Source organism: Sebastes umbrosus, chromosome 5 (genome assembly GCF_015220745.1).
Source record: "Sebastes umbrosus isolate fSebUmb1 chromosome 5, fSebUmb1.pri, whole genome shotgun sequence".
Taxonomy (NCBI): domain Eukaryota; kingdom Metazoa; phylum Chordata; class Actinopteri; order Perciformes; family Sebastidae; genus Sebastes; species Sebastes umbrosus.
Window position 1 is genome coordinate 8645246 of NC_051273.1, and position 22888 is coordinate 8668133.

A 22888-nucleotide genomic window follows, 5' to 3' on the forward strand; every position below is an offset into this window, starting at 1 on the left:
AAAAAATGACCTGAGCATAAAATGTGGATGTTTGGCTGAATCAAAGCAAGTTGGACCATGACTAAAGTTTTTATAGAAATTATGAAATACTTGCTATATTTATCTGCTTTGTAGTGAGTAAGTGCTTATACCCAGTTTTAAACAGAATTTAGTTGTCCTATCAACATGGCAGACTTGCTATTTATTTACCATTCCTCCTCTGCATGCCTGGCCTACTGGTGAGAAACTTATCATGATCTATGTATAGAGCCAGCAAACAATGACTTTGTCCCCATATGTAGCCTCTGGACTCCAAATGAGGGAGGTGGGTAGCTGTCATCGTACAGTTGGGAGTGTACTGGGAGACCTGTAGAGTTTGCAATGCAGAGTTTGCCTTCACAGTATTCATGTGTACTGATTAACCAAAGATGAGTCTGATGAGATAAACTGACCAATCGGTGATACTTCCTCGCTTGTGCTTATAAGGGGATTTCAGATTTTCCACTGTGACGTCATCTCGGGGTCTTTTTCAGTTCAAATTCAACAACCCACTTTAAAGCTGCCATTGTTATTATTAGGACATGCTAGATAGAGGGTAACAGAGGAAGAAGGGAATGAGTCTAATCATCACACCAAAGAGATTCCCACGCTTCCTTGTCAGTTGTGGTTCCAGCTGTGGTCTCTGTGGGGCCGTCCCCCACAGACTCCACTACGTCATTGCGGTTTGTCAGCTGATCCCGGGTTACTTTGTATTTCCTATTGGGGAGGCTCATCCCACTTCCCATCAGTGTAGTAACCAGTGATTTTAAACAGTACAGTACCGTTATTTTTGCTGACAGCAATGATCAGGATTATAAAATTCCCCAACCACTTTCAGTATTTTATTAAGAAATGTATTTTGAACAAAGAAGTATTATTAATAATAGTAATAGTATTATTAGTATTATATTAAGAAAAAAGTGAATATGTTTTAGTTGTCAAGTTGAGTGGTAGAATCAACCAAGTGTGTAATACAATTTTAATTATTTATATGATGGTTACACTCTTGGTCTCTCAGCCTCTAGTGCTGGTAATCTATTGATACTTTCTATATACTGGTATGTTACATACTATATAATTAACGTCATACTTTGGATATATGATGTTTTACTTCAAATGCCTTTTTTGTGTATGTTAACCATTAACTTAGGAGTTTTATAGATTGACATATTTCTTTGGCACAGTTACTTAAATGACATCATTTATAATGTGCCTTGTTTTCTCTGTGTTCATGTCTTTTAGGAATCTGCTGTATGTGAACCCTCAGAGTCTTAACTTTGCCAACCGTCAAGGCTCCGCCCGCAACATCACAGTCAAAGTGCAATTTATGAATGGAGAGGATCCAAACAATGCAATGCCGGTATGCTATGATGAGAACATAAAGAAAAACAATTCCTGTTTTTGAATTTATTTTAGTCCAGTCATTCATTTTAGTTGTATGTGTTGCTGTGTTGACAACTAAGGATTTTTGCCATTTGATGATAAAGTCTGGTTGTATGGCAAAGCTGTGCAATGTAACAGCACTGCATTATTCTATACAGCTGTGTGCATGCTACCAAATATGCTCTGGTTAAATAGATGTTGACAAATGGTCATAATTCATTATTATATGGCTTTATGACCATCTGAATGTTAGTATTTCTTTTATCCCCCAGGTGATATTTGGGAAGTCCAGCTGTGCAGATTTCGCTAAAGAAGCCTATACTGCTGTGGTGTACCATAACAGGTAAGCTCTTTGTCTTTATAATAGTCTCTACAGAGTGCTGTAGGGAACCTGTGATTGGGATGGTGATGAAACGTAGCTAAAACTATTCAAATATCCCAACATTTTGACCTAAAGCTCCATAGCAATCATATTGCATATTTTCATTCGGGACGCAGTAAAATCACTATTGATGCGTACCGGGGAAGCACCCTATTTTTTCCCTGATAAAGCTACATTGGAAACAACAAATCCGTGTTGAAATCGGCAGGACGAGAGCTAGTTAATGTCCTGCTGATTTCAACACGGGAGGTGCCATCGATTTACATTATGATGCGTTCAAAGTGTAAGCAGATAGTAATCGCAGTGACCGGTTCGCCTGCTGACAGCACGGAGCTAAAGAGCGCCGTTAACGGAGGTTCAATGAGTTACATTACATGTATATTACATACATATGTTCAAGCTACGCTCAGTAAAAATGAGTATTGGGCGATGGTAAATTCTAACATTATCAAGATGTGTTAAATTGTAATCTTGTGAAAAGTAGTTTTTGGCGAGAAACTTGAATAAGTCCAGATGTTTGAAGGAGATGTTCTCACAGCAATATAAAATAGATAATAAAGAGGTATTATGATCTGTTTAACCTCCTAACAAAAACCAGTATGCAAACAGTAATAAAGAAGTGTATGTTGAAGTACATGGGATTTTTTTGGGGTATCGAGAATCATGGAATTTCACTGCTATTGGTGTCAACTACTAAATTTCCGGTATCATGACATCCCTACTCTCTTGGCAATGGTGAGGTATGAAAATCTGACATGCCTAGCCTTGTACTCACATGGTCTCCATGATTGTCATGAGATTGGTCGACGAAAATCAAATTCACAAATATCCTTCTTTAATTTAACATCACCATAACATCTACTATTACACCTCCATTACTCTACCAACCTTTGATGGTGTTCATTAAAGAATAGCTGGAGTCAACCTTCTGGATATCGTCAAGTGGTGTCCTTGGCACACGTTCCTTCCATCTCTACATAAGAGCTGAGGGGTCTCTAATATTTTATCACCACTATCAGGTGTTTTTACGACATCCAGCGGTTTGTCATTTGTCACCCAGGGGTCACACCTTCAAGGCTAAAATTAATCAACCTGTGAATAATGTACCACTGTGACCAGGACCATCGTGCATCAGGACTTAATCCAGCTCTTAGAAGTGCTTATAGGTAATGGTCAATTACAGTCTGCATTTCACTCAGAAGTGGCACAATATTTCTCTTGTCAAAACTCTTAAAGGAACATATGAAGAAAACTGAATGACAAGGAAATAAAACGACTCTATTATAAGATATATTTTGTAATCTGAACAGCTTCCACCTATTTGCTTTTGGCTTTGACATAATGTGCTCAGTTAATAACCCATTAGCCTTTTCTTCTGGGAGGAAAGTTGCTCCTTGTGCAGTTCTTTCTGGAGGATTTCTTTTTTCTGGTCCATAACCAAAATGTTTGTTCCCATGAGAAATGAGAGCCCAATCTCTAGCCTTGAGGCAATGCTAGTGGGCATGTTTGTTGAAGGACATGCTGTATTTGGTGGTTGTTTGTTTCTCGGCATTGGCCTGCAGACAAAGTTTCCCCCTGGGGCACTAACAGGAACTCAGCTGAAGTGAGTTATGATGTGTTATGTAATTTCTTTCTTTTTAGATCACTTGACTTGTCTTGAGACACAGAGTCCCAAGTTATAAATGGGCTCAGCTGGAAATAGAATATATGAGGATTTCAATTGATTTGCATATTTGTACGTGCATGGAAGAACATGTACTAATGCAAGTCTAAAGCTAGTATGTAAGCCTGTCCAGACAGAGTCTTAAGCTGCGTTCACACTATGAGTGACACATGAACAGGCTACAAGTCATTTTCAATGGAAGCCGGTGGCATTAAGCTACAAACTGACGCACGACACTTGTCGCTGTGATGGGCGTTAAACGCTACAAATCATTCATCTTAAAAAAAAATGCCGTTAACCACATCCCAGTGTTATTAATGACCTAGCTACTTCAATGAGTGCTTGAGCAACACTTCAACTAGCTGCCCGTTTTACCATGCATTAAAACATGGAGCAAACCATTCTCAATAGTTACCAGAATAAGTCGTATATAAATCCTCTGGGAAAGCAATGGAAGAGCCCTATAGATATTTATTATTAGAACTATAATGTCGAATTCACACCAGAGCGGCGAAGATGGCAATTTGAACCATATAACTAAACCTGTCTAGGTAGTTCAGAAACAACTCTGTTTTGTGTGGTTGTCTATCAACTTATTAAATATAAAGCACCTTGTAACACTGTTGTTGAACAGTTTTATATTGTCGTTGCTAACTGCTGTCAACAGATCCCCTGATTTTCATGATGAGGTCAAGATCAAGCTGCCTGCCTCCCTGTCGGACCACCACCACATTCTCTTCACCTTTTACCACGTCAGCTGTCAGCAGAAACAGAACACACCACTGGAGACCCCTGTGGGATACACGGTAGGTTAACAGCCACTGGCACAGCTACGATAACCACATAGGCTGTTACCGTGGCTGTAGGGGACAGCTGTCTGCACTCTCACTATTGCAATGTTCCTGCGGGCATAGTTGTAAACTTAGACATGCTCATTCACAAGCACACACTCTCTACTTGTCTTTTAGTTAGGTGTGCAAGAGAGACCTGGGGAGTTGAGAATATGTACTAACTGAAAAATAATATTATCCTCCTAATGTGTGTTCTTTGTCCTCTGTGTTCTCTTTCAATTTATTTTTCTCTGTAGTGGATCCCCATGCTGCAGAATGGGCGTCTGCGGACGGGACACTTCTGTCTGCCGGTGTCTCTGGAAAAACCACCACAATCCTACTCTGTTCTCTCACCAGATGTAAGACACAGTTTTACAGTATGAATACATAGATTCAAGTGTGAAAAAAGTATAAATTTGAAACGGGTAAATAATAATTATCATTATTATTAATGATAATGAATTGGTGTGCTGCAGACAAACCAGGTTAAGTGTTAAGCAGAGTCTGTCTTGTATGGAGGACGGAACCTGCCAAAATTAAAAATGAATAAATAAATAAATGACTCAATAAATAAATAAATATGCCATTGAATGTAACAAAAGTAATATTAAAAATAAATGTAGACATTAATTAATTGATAAAATGTGACATAAATTGACATTTCAGTTTTAATTTGCTGCTTTGTAGGTAAATAAATAAAGATCATTTTATGTCATATTTTATGAATTAATTAATGCCTACATTTATTTTTAATATTGATTTTGGTACATTTAATACCATATTTATTTATTTATTCAATCATTTATTTATTTATATATTCATTTTTAATTTTGGCAGGTTCCGTCCTCCGTAGTCCCTTTGTAATATAAAAAAGGAAAATTTTCAATACCTACTAACCTCTTTGTTTAACTTTTGGGTGAGATGGAAAGGCATCAGAGCAGCCCTTTAATCCTTTTTGATTTAAGGAAAATCTCAGCCTTCTGTGCCCGGTGACCTATCGTATGTTTCACTGCTTGTAAGATGTTCATTTTACCAATGAAGCCCAGATTTACTAAGGTAATTTTTGTACCTCAGGTTCCTCTCCCAGGGATGAAGTGGGTGGACAACCATCGAGGAGTATTTAACGTGGAAGTGGTGACTGCTTCAACCATCCACACACAGGTAACAGTACTGTATACAGTAGTTTTACGAACATCAAATCATCACCTATCATCCTCTTTACTCTGTCCCATCTTCCCTGTTCATATGTACATAGGAGCATACATACATATGAGCAGAGGGAAAATGCTGCTGGAAAATTAAACTTCATATTACCTAAATAACTTGCTTTTCAGGAATGAAGAAGAACAATTTTATTGTTATATCAGTTGCCTTGGAATCATTTTCATAAGCATCACACGGGTTATCATTTAAAAATTCAGTAAAGAGAAACAGTGTTTTCACATTTCGACAGTAATTCCTCCACAGCACCAGTTCATTAGTGGCTGAAGCTCGCCTCTGCAGTAATTTACTGAGGTCTACTCCATCTCTGTGTCGGCCGGGGTGTGGGGGGCTTGACTGTGGTCCCTAGGAGCCTAACTGGGACTAATGTGCTCATAAATCACTTCTCCTGGAGCAGATTAGACTTGCTGGATTCTACTGTGTTCTTGTAGAAACGTACGGTTTGTGGTTTCCACTTGGTGAGCCAACTTACAGACGAGTAGATCCAAGCTTACTTTTGTTTGTTGACTTCCTTCCCCCCTTTTCTCCTTCCCCTCTCTCTACCTTTTCCAACTGTTGTGCTGTTTTTTCCTCTAAGCTTCTTCTTTTTGCCTTGTTTTCTCTCCATCCATCTTTATCATCCCTCTTTTCTTCTCTTCTGTTCTTTCACCATCTGTGTCTTTCTATATCCCCTCTCCTGCATGTGTTTTGCCAACAAAATTTCTCCCTCTCCGTGTCCAGGACCAGTACCTGGATAAGTTCTTTGCCTTGGTACACGCCCTGGACGAGCACATGTTCCCAGTCAGGATAGGAGACATGCGCATCATGGAGAACAACCTGGAGGCTGAGCTCAAGTCCAGCATTGCGGCGCTCAACTCTTCCCAGCTGGAGCCGGTGGTTCGATTCCTTCACCTTCTACTCGACAAGTTGGTTTTGATGGTAGTGCGGCCGCCAGTCATTGCTGGGCAGATAGGTATGAAATTGTTTAACATCTAATTAAAAAGCCAGAGATCACACAGTGATTTTAGAACAGCTTGGGGCTGATGGTTAATCTGCCAAGTAGAATTAGCTATTAATTGTGCCACCTCAAGCTGTAGATCTTGATTTTATTTTATTTACAGAGATGATGAATATAAGTTAAGGTTAAAGGTTTTCCTAAATTTAGTCATGGCAATAGGAATGCCATAAAAAATGCTATAATATATATATATTTTTTATGCTATAAAATGGAAATATGTACAAAAATGTAATACGTATTTTGGTACATTTTAAGAATTGGTGATTTTGATGAGTTTTATTATTATCCTTTAAAGGTGCTATTGATAACATTGATAACATTCAGCCACTAGATGTCGCATTCTCCCTCCCCCGTTCAATTGCCTTTACTTCACAACAAGTCGTCACCAGGCACTTACCGTCAATCTCAGCCATTTATCAGTTTTTGCCACACTAACTGACGACCCAGAAATACCACGCGATACCAACGTCTTTATGCTATGTGCTCACAAACCTTGTTAGAAGTAGGAACCGAACGTCAGATATGTTCCACAGAGTTAAACAAAACATTCATTTTGGAACCGCCAACACTTTTAAAATGATTAATTCATTAATGATTAAAGGCTCTGTAGATGTATTATTTAAAAAAAAATATTCGTCTACATAAAAATGTTATCAATAAGACCTTTAATATGATGTGCTGTATATGAAGTGTGTTCTGTGTGACATACAGAATACATACGAGTTTTGAAATTTTATCTATTTAATTACTATGAAGAAATGGTCCGAAATATAAATGAATAAATAAAAAGGGAAAGTACAAAGAAAAAATAAAAATGAAATAACCTGGCTGGGCAGAAGGCGATATGAGACAACTGACCCCTGCATTGCAAAACCATTACAAAATCATAGATCAGCTCATGTATTCATTTTTACAGTGCTCACTGTGTTTTGCACAGTAACACTAGCACATACTTCTGATAATAAACTTAAAGCTGTGTCTAAAACAGGATTATGTTTCACACAGAAAATGAATACATGCAAAGGTCATGGTTGTATCTTTCTATCTTTTTGTATATCTTATTTTATGGGGGTCATCCTGTGTGCACACACATACCGTAACTTTGTGTATATTTGTCCATATCTGTATTTTTGCACACACGTCACTTTGCTTCTGTCTGTATCTCTGTGTGTTCAGTGAATCTGGGCCAGGCATCCTTCGAAGTCATGGCATCCATAGTGAACCGGCTTCATAAGTACTTGGACACCAGCCAGGACATGCACGGCCGCAACGGCCTGCTGTCCTCTTACATCCACTACGTCTTCCGCCTGCCCAGCACTGACCCCAACGCACCTTCCCCAGGTATTTTACTGTCAATACAGTTCATCACCTCACATTTTTCTTTTATTCTACACCTGTTTTTCTGTTTTCTCCCTTTAAGTTAACTTCATCTTACCCCCAACTCACCATCACTGGGTGACTTATTGTCAAACCTACTTGCCATAATTTTTCTTTTTTCTATTTCTTTTTATCTTTTGTTTTTTTCCTTCCACATCCATTTTGTCTTCTGCCTGCTCAACACAGACCCCAACTCATCCTCAACAGGTAGATATGGCCCACTACTGTACATCTTAAGGCTTTAATACACCGGGGGCGTTTTTTACGTGCGATTAATTCGCACATCAATATCATCCTCGAACTGTTGTTTTTGTCATGAATACTTTAACATAGAATGTGAATATTACGCAGCGAAAAAGTGTCATCATGTTTTTGCGGAACGAGGCCGACTCTCTGATCTTTCACACCGCGAATAAAGGCATCAACCAATCAAGTTGTGTGGAACGAGTTGAGTTGCACCATAGTGCGAATCAGGACGACAAACTGTATTACTCCTTTCAACCTTGACAAAGGCAGCGCAGACCAGATCCACTCCTTCCGTTCTTACCTTTCACAGGAAAAGCCCTAGACATAACATTTTTGCATGCGAGTGTTTACTTATTTGTGTCACCCCCGGTGTGTAAAGGCCTTTAATCTGTGTGCAATTATTGTTCCCTCTAAAATTAAAGAGGACCTATTATGCTTTTGTGCTTTTTCCCTTTCATTTAGTGCGTTACATAGTTTTTTCTGTGCATGTAAAAGGTCTGCAAAGTTACAAAGCCCAAAGTCCACGCCAAAGAGAGTTACTCTCCCCCACAGAAACACTGCTCCTGAACTGCCTGAAACGACACTTTGCCTAGCGGCTAGTGTGGCATGCTCTGAAACAAAGCTAGTTAGAGCGGAGCTGGAGTGGAGTCCGAAGAGTTTGGTTCGGTTGGGCAGGGGGGGGGTTAGGGGCCGGGGGGTTTCAGACAAAGGGTGAAAAGAGGTGCTGCAGCACAGCCGCTATAAAAATAAAGCAATGTTCTAGTATGCACCTGAAAATGAGCATATTAGGTCCTCTTTAAAATTACATTTAGTTCTTAAAGTAATATTCCATTTTGGTAGAGAATTTGATGTGTGGTACATGATTTCTTGCAATCAGTCCTCTTTAAGCTAACTAACCATTCGCTGCCAAGACACATTGGTTGCTCTATGGAACTATAATCGCTAGTGAATAAATATGTTTATGAGCTTCTTACCTGTATGAGTTCACCACATGCAAGCTGGAGTTGTGTTTGGCTTTTTGATAAGAGGAGGGGCCGGTACAAATGTAAATGTGTGCATTGGGAGCAACATGCAATCATCGTGTCAGTGGATGCACAATGTCTTGGTAGAAGTAGTTATTCCCATCACATCCCAGTCGTCCCATTTTCCTTCCTCTGTGTGTTGTTGCCCCAGGCCCCGGAGGGTTGGGAGGTTCGGTTCACTACGCCACCATGGCTCGCTCAGCTGTTCGACCAGCCAGCCTCAACCTTAACCGCTCCCGTAGCTTAAGCAACAGTAACCCTGACATCTCGGGTACACCCACCTCTCCTGATGACGAGGTCCGCTCCATCATTGGCAGCAAGGTAAGGTCATCAAACAATGTCCTTGGTTATACATTTGCCTGTAACTTCTTTGATCTCAGTACTTTTAGAGTTCAGTTGAGGCATGAAAGAGGCCGCTCTAACTCAAAATGTTACGCGTGGTCCTAAGATAATTTATGTCTTTTGGCACTTAGCCCTGTTGCCATATTTGATTTGTCCACACCGCACGTGGAGTTCCGATATCAGAGTTAAATATTTAACATTGCCGTAGTCCAGCAGCACTCATTGATTTGTGATGTATTTTAGACAGGCACATGTGAGGTGATTGTACTGAACTCTACTCTGTAGTTCTTAACCCACATTGAGGCAGAGGCCCTCCATGTGCACACAGTTACACAGCTGGATATTTTATCACGAGTAAACTGTATAGCCAATGCGTAAACATAAGACTGGACATCTTATCTCTCTAACCGCTGTAACAGCAACCTGACAGCATGCACACACAGTGCTCAGTGTGTGCAGGTTGTGACAGGCACAAGAGACATTTGGTTCACAGAAAGCAGATGCTGTCGAGAAGATACAATACGCATTGTTTCAATAGAACAGCTTAGCCTTGTCAGTCTGTGCTGTTTTTGTTTCCTTTTTATTTCATTTAATGAATCTGTTGTCATTTATTGTGTGTTGTTTTAATTTGTGATTTGTCTCTTCAAACATGTTTTATTTAACCCAAAAGTACCTGAGCAGTGACTGAATGCAACCCCTTGTTTGATGAATGTTCCCTTTGCTGCTAATACTGAACTAAACCTTTCTTCTCTTGTCTCTGAGGGAGGGGAAGTTATTTCTTACACAGAGAGAGAAAGGGAGAGAGAGAGAGAGATGTGCTTTGCTCCTCTGTGGTGATGATTTGGATTTTTATATTTACTGACGGCTAACCTGTTTTTGGGCCCTTGGCATCTTCCAGCAGTCCTGACCTCTGAACCTCTTTAACCTGTCATTATTCCTTCCCTCCTCCTTCCCCCGTGCTGCTCGCTCACTCCCTTGCTTCCCGTCTGCCTTGTGTCCTTTGACCTCGGCACGCCTAGGGCTTAGACCGCTCCAACTCGTGGGTGCACACCATGGGCTGTAAGAGTGCCCCCTGGGGATCCAGCCCCGGGTCCGCTCCAGAAACCATGCAGGTGGTTTTATGAATGCCCCGTCCTCCACTTTGCCTCACTACAAAAACAACTCGCCTTATTCACCTTCAGGGGATACTGGGATATTTGGAGTTTTGGTTTATTTGTGTAATTTGCCAGAGTTACTGAAAGCAAGGTGAGAGTTGGGGCAAGAAATATCCTTTTTGTAAATGATCACATCTTTCATTTATAGACTCAACCCATCGTGACACTACTTCTGGAGGTTTTAAGTCAGATTGCCAACCATTTTTTGCTAACTTTCTCCAAACAATAGATTTCTAAACCGTATACAATGTGACTATTGTACCACAAAGACATAAAAGACCAAAACTTCAGAATATTACAGTATTCTTGTAAACTTTAAATCACAGTCCTCCCATGAATCCCATACATGGGAGTCACAGCCGCCTCCATGACCATGACCCTCTATCTCTCATGCTAGAGTCTCAGGTGTCATCCCGCTCCACTTATCATATCTAACACCTCCCTTTTTCTCAGTACTTGCATGAAAAGACACGTAGTCTAAATCCAAGTATTTCAGTGCCAGAGTACTCAGTACTCAGTGCCATACTCATGGCAGCAATTTCTTGGACATAGTTGGCCTCCCTTTCTTTCTATGTCAAGCTTGCGGGCCGTTTTGGGTTTACAGTGGTCAGTTATTGTTAAACCCAAAACCAAGACATTTTTATGTGCGTGTATTTCACAGAGGATTGTTGGAGTAGTAGAGAAAAAGAGTATTGTTAGAAATCATCTTCATCCGCAGAGTAGATTTTTTTCTGCATTCATTTTGTTTCATCTATTTTCCTTTTCTGCTTCCAGCACAGTTATTCACTCCCGCTGCCTTAACCTCATAATCTCCACTCTCACTAGTGTGTATCCCTGCATGACTTTCTACTAACCCTACATAGCATTCACTTTGTCACTGGAGCATGGTATATCTGTGAGTGTGAGTGTGTGTGTCTGTCAACATACGTGAGGTCGTTTGTCAGCTTCACTTTCCATCTTCATGTGATGTTATGTCTTCTGTCATGTTAAGTTGCCATGACATACTCCTTTGTTTGTCACTTATTTACACATCCAATATTATGAATGTCAAGAAACCAAGATGAAATTAATTCTGCATATTGTAATCATAAAATCACAGCTAGATTACAACATGTAATTAGTTGTGCCAGCATTGACAGAGCACGTACATTATCAGCATTTATTGTGTTAGTCTACCTACCAATGCTAATACCTTTAATACAGTAGGATGTATGTCATTATGTCTTTGAATTATTGTGTTCACCTGGAAGGATGCAGAATTGCACATCTTTAAGCCATGACTGTAACATCAAGCAAAAAACGATACGATGTCTTAACTTGATCTCACGGCCCTTCATGCAGCCATTTTGCATCCCTCCTTTCAGCACTCAAACTACCGATGTATCGGTCTGTTTTAGATTGAGTACAGCGCTTTAAAGTGTTGTGACCCTCTCCTGTGTCTAATTGTTTTGTGTCTTCATGTGTGACAAGTGTGTGCAAGAGATCACAAAAGTGTGTAGTGTATAGTATGCATGTGTGTGTGGATGCGTAGATGCGTGGATGCGTGTTCCCCAGCAGACACATTTTCCCTGTGTGCTGAGGAAAAAGGTGCAACCCCACGCTCCCGTTGCTCCTCCACTAACCTTGTTGTCACCGTTCCATTCATCCCACCCATAGGCCATGGAGCGCTGTGGCAATCGCATGTCTTCGCACACTGAGAGCGCCAGTTTCTTGCAAACTTTAACAGGACGGTTGCCCACAAAAAAGGTAGAGCCACTTGCACTGGGGGAGGAGCCAACCCCGCCCGCCCACCTCACCTGTCTTGTCTGTGGATGTGTGCCTCTGGATTGGTTGTTGTCGTATTTGGTGGTTGTGGATTTTGCTGAATGCTGAATGTCGCTTATCTGCCTCTTGTTCTGAATGTGTCGAGGAGTTTTTTATGTGACATGAATGTTGGTTGTAGTCTGGCTAATGCTGTCTGGCTAACTTAGTCTGGGAAGTCTCCTGTCATTGTGCACTGTTTTAAGAAACTGCAACTTCCAATCAGTTTACTATGACCCAACAAGAGACATACAAACACATGGTTAGTTAGGTAGGTAGTGTATAAGGATACAATCTGCTGTAAAGTTTACTGATATTGAAGAAGTAGTTACCACAAAAAATACAAGGTGCATTTAGTAGCTTTTTTCCCCCAGCGTGTAGCATTTAGGGGATCTATTGTCAGAAATGGAATATAATAATAATAAGTATGTTTTCTTTAGTATATAATTACCTGAAAATACAAATTGTTGCGTTTTTGTTACCTTAGAATGAGCCGTTTATATCTACATACAGAGCGGGTCCTCTCCATGTCGACCGCCATGTTTCTACAATAGCCAACCAAACCAAACACTGGACTTAGATAGGGCCATTTGCGTTTTTCACATTTTTGCCTCAGCCCATGTAGTTTTCCTACACGCTTAGCACACAGGAGAAATTTCAGTTGGTGGCAATCTTCAACCTCACCGCTAGATGCCGCCAGAACCTACGCACTGCATCTTTAACCCATTTGTGCCCAAAGACTATATTTAGTATGATAAGGAAAAATGTCAAAACATTCATTGACCAATTGATGGGTCAAAAATTTTGAATTTTGGTACTGACATGCTTTGGGCACTTTGACATTTTTAGATCCCATAAAAAATCACACTTTTATTAATAGTCAAAATCAGGATTTTTGAAAAATTAGGACAAACGCTATCACTGTGTTTATTAAATGTTTTCCATATGGAATATTTTCTTTACACTGCACATATGTGCATATCTTTGATATTCAACTTGTTATGAGTTCATAGATACCAAATACTTGATTGTGCTCCTTATAGTTTTGGAGATACAGCCGTTTCTTATCAAACTATATCTAATCTTTGGGCACATAGGGCTACAGTTTTTTCCTTAAATATAATTGAGTCTATTGCAAAAACAGTAGTCCCATGTGCCCAAAGACTAGATATGGTATGATATGAAAAACTCACTTTCCAGCGAAATGGTTGGACGGATTTTTTACATTTCTACAAATTTGTGCTTAAGCAAGCCCAGAGAACATTAAAAATGAATAATAAATTTCAGTTGCGGACACAAATGGGTTAAGTAATATATAGATAACGTTCATCAGAATCAATATTTGGATATCAATCAGGTCTTGCCCCTTCCTAATCTTTATATGTTAACATGATTAAGGAAGACTTGCCAGACTCACCGGACAAGAGTCGCTGTGTTAGCCAGACTGTGTTCGATGTTGGTTTTGCATAAAAACACACACCTAAATAAATAAATGCAAGTTACTGATGCATAATTCTTTAAAGAAATGAAGAAGAATTTCTTCTCTCCATGCACACAGGAAAATCACAGGAAGTTACATAATGAAATACTATAATTTGCATGACGATAACTGCATTTTTCATCATTTCACAAAAATGAAAGTTGCACACAACTGTACATTTTATTATATGTATTTATAATTTTTTTTACATTTAAAGAATTTGTCTAGAGTGTTTTGAGTTGTTAACCATTACTGTAATATGTGTATATATTACGTTTTTTGGTTAAACCTCACTTTGTTTTTAATCAATTAATTTTCAGTGCTGGGGGCGCAGGAGCTTTACTGGACTCTATTATTCTTTCATATAGAGAATATAAGAATTAATACTTGTTAACTAAACCTGCTTAACTTTCATCCCCATTAAGAAAATACACTTTGGAGTTCAGTTAACAGTATATTTACTGAATAATCTGTTCACAACATGTAGATTTAGGTGTATTTTAATTTAAGATGGACAGTGATACTTCTCCTGGTGCCTCACGTTCTCTCTCTGGCTTTGTTGCCTCTCCCTCTCTTTCTCTCCATCTCTACTTCTTTGTCTCCGTTTTCTACTTTCCTGTTCTACTCAGCTCTTCCATGAGGAGTTGGCCCTCCAGTGGGTGGTGAGCAGTGGGAGCGTCAGGGAGGGCGCTCTACAGCAGGCCTGGTTTTTCTTTGAACTCATGGTAGGAAACAACATTTTTACCCTTAAAAAAAGCTTTGACGTAGATGGATATGTCTTCTATAGTTCTTATCAGTCATCACCGTGCAGACATTTTCTCACAACAAAATGTCTTGACCTTTACCACAGGTGAAGAGCATTATCCACCACCTGTATTTCACCGAACGCCTAGAGTCACCGAGGAAGAACCGTTTCCCAGAGCGCTTCATGGATGACATTACAGCCCTGGTCAGCACCATCGCTGGCGACATTGTGTCTCGCTTCCAGAAGGTAAGTAACGGCCAGGAGAAGTGTTCCCAATCGGCTCGCAGTGTGTGGAATATCATGGTGGTTTAGAGACTAAGTGCATACAAGTGTAGTCAGGGAATAATGAATTTTACAAATGAGTCATTTCAAAGTTATATTAAATTGATAAACAGATTGTACTGTATTTGACAATTTAGTTGACACTTTATGAAAGCCAAAAGCATACATATTAATGCGGCACAATAAGTTTGAGGCCACAAGGGATGTCCCATATCATCCTTTTTGTCTGTTTGTTTCATCAGAATCAGAATCAGGTTTATTTTGCCAAGTATATACTGTACATACAAGAAATTTAACTCAGTTTTTATGCAGCTCTCTCAATGTACTTGCACAGATTAGAAATTACAGAATAAAGAATACAATAGTGAAAATAAAAATATAATAAAAATCAAATGTCTATCAACAAAGCCAAGTGTTCGGGAGTTGTAAACAATACAAAAGTTGAAGTTGAAGCATTGAAGTTATACAATATAGTGAAGCATATGAACAGTATAATGTTCAAACCGCCAACTCTGGAAACTTTTTAAGATGCACGTGTCTCATCCAATCAGGACCTGGAGTTGGTGGAGAGACTAAACACTAGTCTGGCCTTCTTCCTCAACGACCTGCTGTCAGTCATGGACCGAGGCTTTGTCTTCACCCTCATCAGAGCATACTGGAAACAGGTAAATGTCTTATTTAGATTCACTGAATGTGTTTTTTTTTTCATGATAAAGAATAATACAATTTTAGCAGGATTAGTATGAGTGAAGAGAAAGCAGACACAGATGGCTGAGTAACATTTAGCTACAAACAGAAGTATGAGTGCTGGAGCCAATATGGGTGTTTTGGGGGTTCTTTTTGAAGGACTAGTTTACATTTTGTGGGTATTAGTATTCCCCGCCACAAGGGGGCAGTTAACATGTTGGTGATGGTTCTCGCCACACAATCAAGTATGAAGTAGACACAGGTGGGTAGTCCAAAGTGTGTTATGAGCGCTGGAGATGAAATGGTTCTTACTGCAAAACTAACACAATTATTGCTGTTCAGTTCGCTGGATATATCGGGCATTTCAGGCTCCTTTACAGCACTATTAAGAACTAATTAGTGATATTTCAAGATTTCACTTCTTTTGACAGTACATACTCCAATTCTTTATTTGTAATATTTGTATGCATGTACGCATATGTTGTAGTATTCTGTAAAAAAAATATAAATTAATTTGTACTGTTTCCTCTCTCCAGGTGTCCACAAAGCTTTACGCTCTGCAGAACCCAACCCTGGAGTCTTTGAGGCTTGATTTCTTGAGAATCGTCGCCAGCCATGAACACTACGTCACCCTGAACCTGCCCTGCAGTCTGCTCACCCCGCCTGCCTCGCCTTCCCCCTCTGTGTCTTCAGCAACTTCACAGGTCAGACGAAAAGTGGTGGAGGGAAATTCAAACGCCTGCATGCAAATAGACATGCACCCTGTGATATAGTCCTACACTAATAAAACAAATTGTACAGTGATTTCCCAACTGATCATGAGTACCACTATACTAGCTGTCATTTCTGTAAACAACTTAAACATCCCCTCCACTCTGTTTTTATTTTCTTCTCTTTTTTCATTTTATGTCCCATAAAATGTCTGATCTTGATTATACTGACTTGTATCTGTGCAAAGTTTGTCACTAGAGAGGTGTTTTCTAATACCTCTTCTTAAGGGGGAGATGTCTGTGCACTTACCTAAAATCTGAGATTCAAATTTACACCGGGCAAGCTAGATTACGTCACAAATTTGAAAAGCAATCGCTGTCTAATATGCAAATGCCGACACATATCGATAGGGAAACCGTCTTCGACACAACACCGGAAAAGAAACCTGAAGCCCCTGGCGCAGAGTGGGCTTGTCAATACAGTGAGCGAGAGTTTACATTAGAATAGTGAAAGTTTTGACAGCAAACATGGTGTGCAGGCTTTGTATGTCACCCTGGAGCTTCCTTCCAATATCTACCAAAATCCCACTAGATATCATTGTATGTTTCACAAACACTAATGCTGTGTCAGTCACTGCCAGTTACAAGCTAACAAACAATATGAACAAATAAAAGATTCTAACAACACTTACCATTCTGGTATGTCTGCTAGTCGCTGATTTTTGGTGCACAACGGACTCCTCATCTGAGTCAAACGTGTTTGGCTGAATTTTTCCAATGGTTCCTCTAACGAAGAAAATAGACCAGACGGTGAAACTAACGCTTTTTTTGTTACTTTTTACATGGGAAAACCATGTTAAACAAAATATTAATCATAAAGTATTTTTACGTACTTCAAAACGTGTCTGGAGGGGAACTTCAAAAATTCTATTCAAGTCCAATCAAAACACTTTGTCTTGTCAGATCATACGTTTTCACCACTCCTTAACATAAAGATACTCTAAAAGTCACAGGAGACATGTTTGCTTCGTTTAAGAACTACTCAGGTAAAATATAATTGGTCTTACTTGTTTGGATGTTCTGTGTTGTTCTCCATAGAGCTCTGGGTTCTCCACACATGTCCAGGACCAAAAGATAGCCAACATGTTTGAGCTGTCTGTCCCCTTCAGAGAGCAACATTTCCTGGCTGGACTGGTACTGTCTGAACTGTCTGTGATACTGGACCCAGAGAACGAAGGGTTAGTATGCTTTGGATGCACACTTCCTACACTTATGGAGGTTGTTTTATAAAGAAAGAGTTTATGTCTGAGTGAGGACGAGTTTCATGTCACATTTGTGGGTGTGTGTCATTGCGTCTGTTTATGTGTTTCGTGTGTCTGTGTGTGTGTGTGTCTACCCAATAAACTCTTAGTATCGTAAAGAAAGGAAAGTGCTATTTTCAGGTTAGAGCCTCTGTATCTGTTGGTGAGAGATAAGCGTGTATGCATGCTGACATGCATTCATGTAAGTGAGTTATGGTTATTCAGTATTATCTTAATGCGTTCTCTTGTTCTCTCCCCCATTGTGCTTTTCACACTTCAAATGAAATACCGTATCTCTTTGTTCCTTTCTTCTTGTTTTTTTAACTTTTGTCTTTTCTACTGTTTCCCTGTAGGATGTTTGGCCTACATAAGAAAGTGGTGAGTGTCGTTCATAACCTCCTGTCCAGCCATGACTCTGACCCACGCTACGCCGATCCGGAGGTCAAGGCCAGAGTCGCCATGCTTTACCTGCCTCTCATTGGCATCGTCATGGAAACACTACCACAGCTCCATGACTTCACAGGTAAAGATTAGGAGCTACTTTGAACTAGCCATGGGACGATATGAAAATGTCACGTCACGATTATCCTGTGATTCACAATACTCTCCCGATAATCATCAAGATATGCTTAAAACTCTTAAAATGGCACTAAAACAAACTGGAGTCACAACAAATATCTTTTATTGCAGCACAGATAAGTTTAATGTGTAGTATTTTGTTTAGCATCTTTATCCTGTTTCACTCACAACTGTTAAATGTCTGATGTCATATCCAACTGTTCGCCTCCCACCGTCTAGTCAGCAGCACTCTTATCAGATTATCCTTAATGAAACAGTTGAGAATGAGGCATGCAGCGTTGTGGTTCAGATCAGAGGATCTCTCTCTTGAGACATAACGTGACAAAACGCCAAATAACCTGAGCTATTCAAACAAATGCAGCTGTAAAGTTACAATGTGACCTGCAATAGCATCCTTTAGAACTCAGAAGGTTATCATTTGACCTGCAATGGATGTTGCACAATAACAGCTGATCTCTAACCTCAGTTCGACCCGATTGCATTTCTTTTTCTCTCCTTTAACTCCCCACTCGAGTGAACGTGCCTTTTCTAGACCTGAAGCTTGTATTTATATGACTCATTCATACATGTTTGAATATTAGCCGTAGGTCCAGAGTCAGTTACGCTCATGTTATAAAGTTTGATCTGAATAAAATGTGTCCTATTCTGTGAGACCGGTTTTTACTTTTTATGCTTCCGCGCCGGCGACAGCCAAGGATGAACTGATTAGAATTTGGTGGTCAAAGGTGTGACCTCACAAAACTATTTTTTTGGCCATAATTCAATAATTCATATGCTAATTATGATAATTTCATACAAATAGGATAGAATGATGAAGTGATGACATTTTGGACAGACATGGATATAAACTGCAACTTGACTGGTTGGCGGAGGCATACAACCGCAAGGTGGTAATTCAATTTTAAATAGTAATGAGATCCCATTCAGAACATCCCAATTAGGTTTACATCTACATTTAGTATAAAGGTAACCTTGCTCTACACTTGTAGTGCTCATTCAGAGTACAGAGTACGACATAATACTACATAAACAGCAGTTCCTGTCATGTTTCTATATGCGGTGGGATCAGTCTATGGAGGTTTTCCCAATCAATGATTTGACCCCTACTCTTTTTGTCTTTCTTGTGTCCTTACATCACACTAAGAGCTTACTCCTGTATTTTCTCTAATTTCAATTAATTGGTTAATTTTCTTTTCTCTCCATTTTGTGTCACTAGAGTCCCATAACCAGTGGGGTCGGCCAGGCGGTCCCCAGGGGGCAGCGATGGGCAGCGGTGGAGAAGAGGCAGAGGGAGAGGGTAACAGCATGATCAGCCAGACTGTCGCCATGGCGATAGCAGGCACCTCCACCCCCACCCCAATGTCCCGACCAAGCAGCTTCTTGCTCAACTCGCAGGTAACTCCCTGTGTGTGACACTAATCTGCAATTAATGGAACAGTCCTCCTGCTGGTCATTGTAGAAGAAACACGAGGCCTTCGTTTCTTATCATTCCGCTTTTGTATTCTTTTTGTTTTGTCCTCCCTGTTAAATCCTCCTGGTCCTTCTCTCCAGGCGAGTCGTCAGCACGGGAGCTTCTCGGCCGAGTCAAGTCGTAGTCTGCTGATCTGTCTGCTGTGGGTGCTGAAGAACGCTGACGAGCTAGTCTTACAGAAGTGGTTCACAGACCTGTCGGTGTCCCAGCTCAACCGCCTGCTGGATCTCCTCTACCTCTGTGTCTCCTGCTTTGAGTACAAGGTAACATCAACAGTGAATACGCGCACTAAGTGACGAGACAGACTGATTAACCACTGTATGGTTGTCAAGGGCACACAGAGGGTTGGGTATGTCGAGTATGCCCGTCTCTTCAGTGTACCGTCTGCTACATTTACGTTCCACAAACAAACAAGGAATATTGTAACCAACTAAAAGTTAAGGAAACAAAACAAAATCTATCCCAAACATATCTCAATGAGGTATGCTTTGCTGTGGACTTTTATATGTGCTCCTAATATGACTGAGCAAAAATAATTTTAATGCTCACACAGTATGTTTTCTAATTTGGTTTTAACATTTCTTAATCTTCTATGCACAATCCTCTTCCATATAGAACCAGCTTCTCTGCAGTTAATATGCTTTGGCGACTGAATGTGGTGATAAAATAGTCAAAGCAGACAACTTGCTGCTTTCTATGCTATAATCATCTATTTCTTTCCGTGATATTTCCCTTTTCTGCAATGCTATCTGGTTGCCGTTTGCTTTTCTGTGCTTGCACATTTGCTTTTATGCTTCTAACCTGCTTCGCTTGCTGAGTGCTGTGCTGCAAATAACTTCCCCGCTGTCTTCTCTGTCCGTCCACTCATCCTCTGCCTCATGGATACAAGGCCCATGTTGTGTTCACCATGCAGGGGAAGAAGGCGTTTGAACGGATGAACAGCCTGACCTTTAAGAAGTCCAAAGACATGAAGGCCAAGCTGGAGGAGGCCATACTTGGCAGCATCGGGGCCAGACAGGAGATGGTGCGACGCAGCCGAGGACAGCTAGGTGGGGTAACAAAAAAACAAACAAACAATAACTGTCCAGCTTACTTTTGAAGGAGGTTCTTGGTATTAGATGGCAGTCTGGAAAACATCTGAGGCACTCTGATCGTGTGTTAAAAATCCTTTATTAAATTATGGATGACCACCAACGCATTTCAACAGGGTGTGAAGTGTAATGATAACTTGGGTGTTCAAATTTTTAAAAAATCATCAAGGGGTCATGTGACTCAGGTCAGGCGTAGCTCACTCGCCAGCCGGCCATGACACTCACAGAGCAGTGGCGAGGGAAAGAGCTGCCTCTGACGGGGCAGAGAGACACCTGCTGAGACAACATGACCCTTTTTAACATTACTCTAATACTTGTAGGGATATCATTCCACTGTTTTGTTGCTGTAACTGGAAAAGCCGTTTGAGTAACGTAAATTTTGTCGAGCAATGTTTTATATTTACCGACTCCCCTCGTTGATGATCCTGTTTGTCTTATTTCACTATGAGCTCTTGGAATAAATTGTTTAAACCATGCAGTATCTTATAAAGTAAACAAACGGAACATAAACAACAAAATCAAAGTTGTATTTTTCGATAAATTGCTATAGTGGTACGAGTTTGTTTTATTTGTCCAGTGCTTTACTGCAAAATACATCGCTTTGACCGGTGCATATTACTCAGGAACGCAATATGCAGTATGTCCTGTATACTGCATACTGCGTTCGTCAGTAGTATGTAGTAGGCGGTTTCGAATACAGCCTTGGTTTCAATTTGCTAGCACTCTCATGGGAGTCATGCGACTCAGGTTACATGACCCCTTGATCAGTGTTTCTTAAATGTGAACACCTGTCCTCACTTCACTCCCTGATGAAGACTTGTTGAGTCGAAACGCGTTGGTGGTCATCCATGATTTGATTTAAAAAGGATTTTTAACTCACGATCAGAGTGCCTCGGTCGTTTTCCAGACTGCCATCTAATACCAAGGACTTCCTTTAAAAGTAAGCTGGACAGTCATTGTTTTTTATTTATATTTAGTACTCGCCCTATCCTGGAAGAGCCCCTGTTTTTTGTTTTTTTACAACATTACCAACACAGAGTTACTTGAACCATTGCAGCACTCCCTATTTTTTCTTCATTATCTATGATGTGGGGTAACACATAGTACGTGAGAGAGATACTTGCTAAACAAGGAGGATATTGTGTAACTTAAAGACACGCACACACATACTGCAGTGCCCTTTAATAGTACTGTAGATCCAACTACAGGCATTCAGCCAAAGTCAGCCACGTTTCACTGTGTACACATACCTTCTTTCACCACCAATAAAGAGTACACTATTCTTTCTCCACCATTTAGAGCGGAGTCCATCTGGCAGTGCTTTTGGCAGTCAGGAGAACCTTCGATGGAGGAAGGACATGACCCACTGGAGACAAAACAGCGAAAAGATGGACAAGTACGCTCTTTCTATCACTTAATCCACTTTTCCAGATACAGATACTCCCAAGACACCCCAAGCTGATTATTCACTGACCAGTATTTTGTTCTCTGAAGGAACACACACATCATTAAAGGATTAAAGGGTCACAAAGGATGTATACAACATAATCCATACATATTGATGAAAATGTCCATCGCCAGTGTAAATCTAAGTAGAATCAGTCATTGAGAAGCATAAACTCAATTAAAAGTGTGAAATTGATCATCCTTTAATCCTCTTATCAGGATATCACTGCAAAGTCCATCTAGTACAAACTACTACATACAAACCATCAAAAGCTGTGCCAAAGCCCATTCAATGATCATTATTTTCCATGTTTTATGTTTTCCATATGGATTTACATAGGAACAGAATCAGACTTATTTAAAGTGTGATTACCAAATGTTATATTTTCCATGTTTGCCAAGCAGCTGCAGATATCTGTGTTGCATGCAGTCTTTTAAAAAAACAAAAAAACTACAGTTTTGTATCTTTTGTCACTAGTTTGCTAATTAGTGACAAAAGATAAAAGGCTATGCTTTTTTTGTTTTGACATTTTATTTCTCTCTCTGTTCTTGTTGTAAATTCAGCTCCAGCCTTTCTGTTAATTTCCATTTGTTCTCTCACGTTGCTGTGTGTTTATGTAGGAGTCACAGATCAGTCAGGTATTGTATGGTCCACATTTGC

The 22888-nt window shown here is 40.1% G+C and overlaps 1 protein-coding gene across 23 annotated transcripts in view; it reads left to right on the forward strand.

Annotated features, from left to right (window-relative positions):
• Positions 1–22888, forward strand: part of dock7 (dedicator of cytokinesis 7) — a 63742-nt gene that overhangs the window by 27924 nt on the left and 12930 nt on the right. For 5 of the 23 annotated variants that reach the window (XM_037770948.1, XM_037770940.1, XM_037770941.1 and 2 more), the window contains exons 15-36: positions 1261–1378; positions 1674–1744; positions 4114–4252; positions 4534–4635; positions 5351–5437; positions 6218–6449; positions 7671–7835; positions 8058–8078; positions 9291–9460; positions 10501–10593; positions 12292–12381; positions 14545–14640; positions 14766–14906; positions 15494–15607; positions 16166–16333; positions 17438–17577; positions 17994–18163; positions 19436–19614; positions 19771–19953; positions 20580–20739; positions 22081–22177; positions 22849–22866. In XM_037770948.1, the coding sequence (XP_037626876.1) occupies positions 1261–1378; positions 1674–1744; positions 4114–4252; positions 4534–4635; positions 5351–5437; positions 6218–6449; positions 7671–7835; positions 8058–8078; positions 9291–9460; positions 10501–10593; positions 12292–12381; positions 14545–14640; positions 14766–14906; positions 15494–15607; positions 16166–16333; positions 17438–17577; positions 17994–18163; positions 19436–19614; positions 19771–19953; positions 20580–20739; positions 22081–22177; positions 22849–22866 (2754 nt within the window). The remainder of the gene's footprint in view (positions 1–1260; positions 1379–1673; positions 1745–4113; positions 4253–4533; positions 4636–5350; positions 5438–6217; positions 6450–7670; positions 7836–8057; positions 8079–9290; positions 9461–10500; positions 10594–12291; positions 12382–14544; positions 14641–14765; positions 14907–15493; positions 15608–16165; positions 16334–17437; positions 17578–17993; positions 18164–19435; positions 19615–19770; positions 19954–20579; positions 20740–22080; positions 22178–22848; positions 22867–22888) is intronic. The other 18 variants (XM_037770943.1, XM_037770946.1, XM_037770949.1 and 15 more) reach the window with 12 other exon arrangements.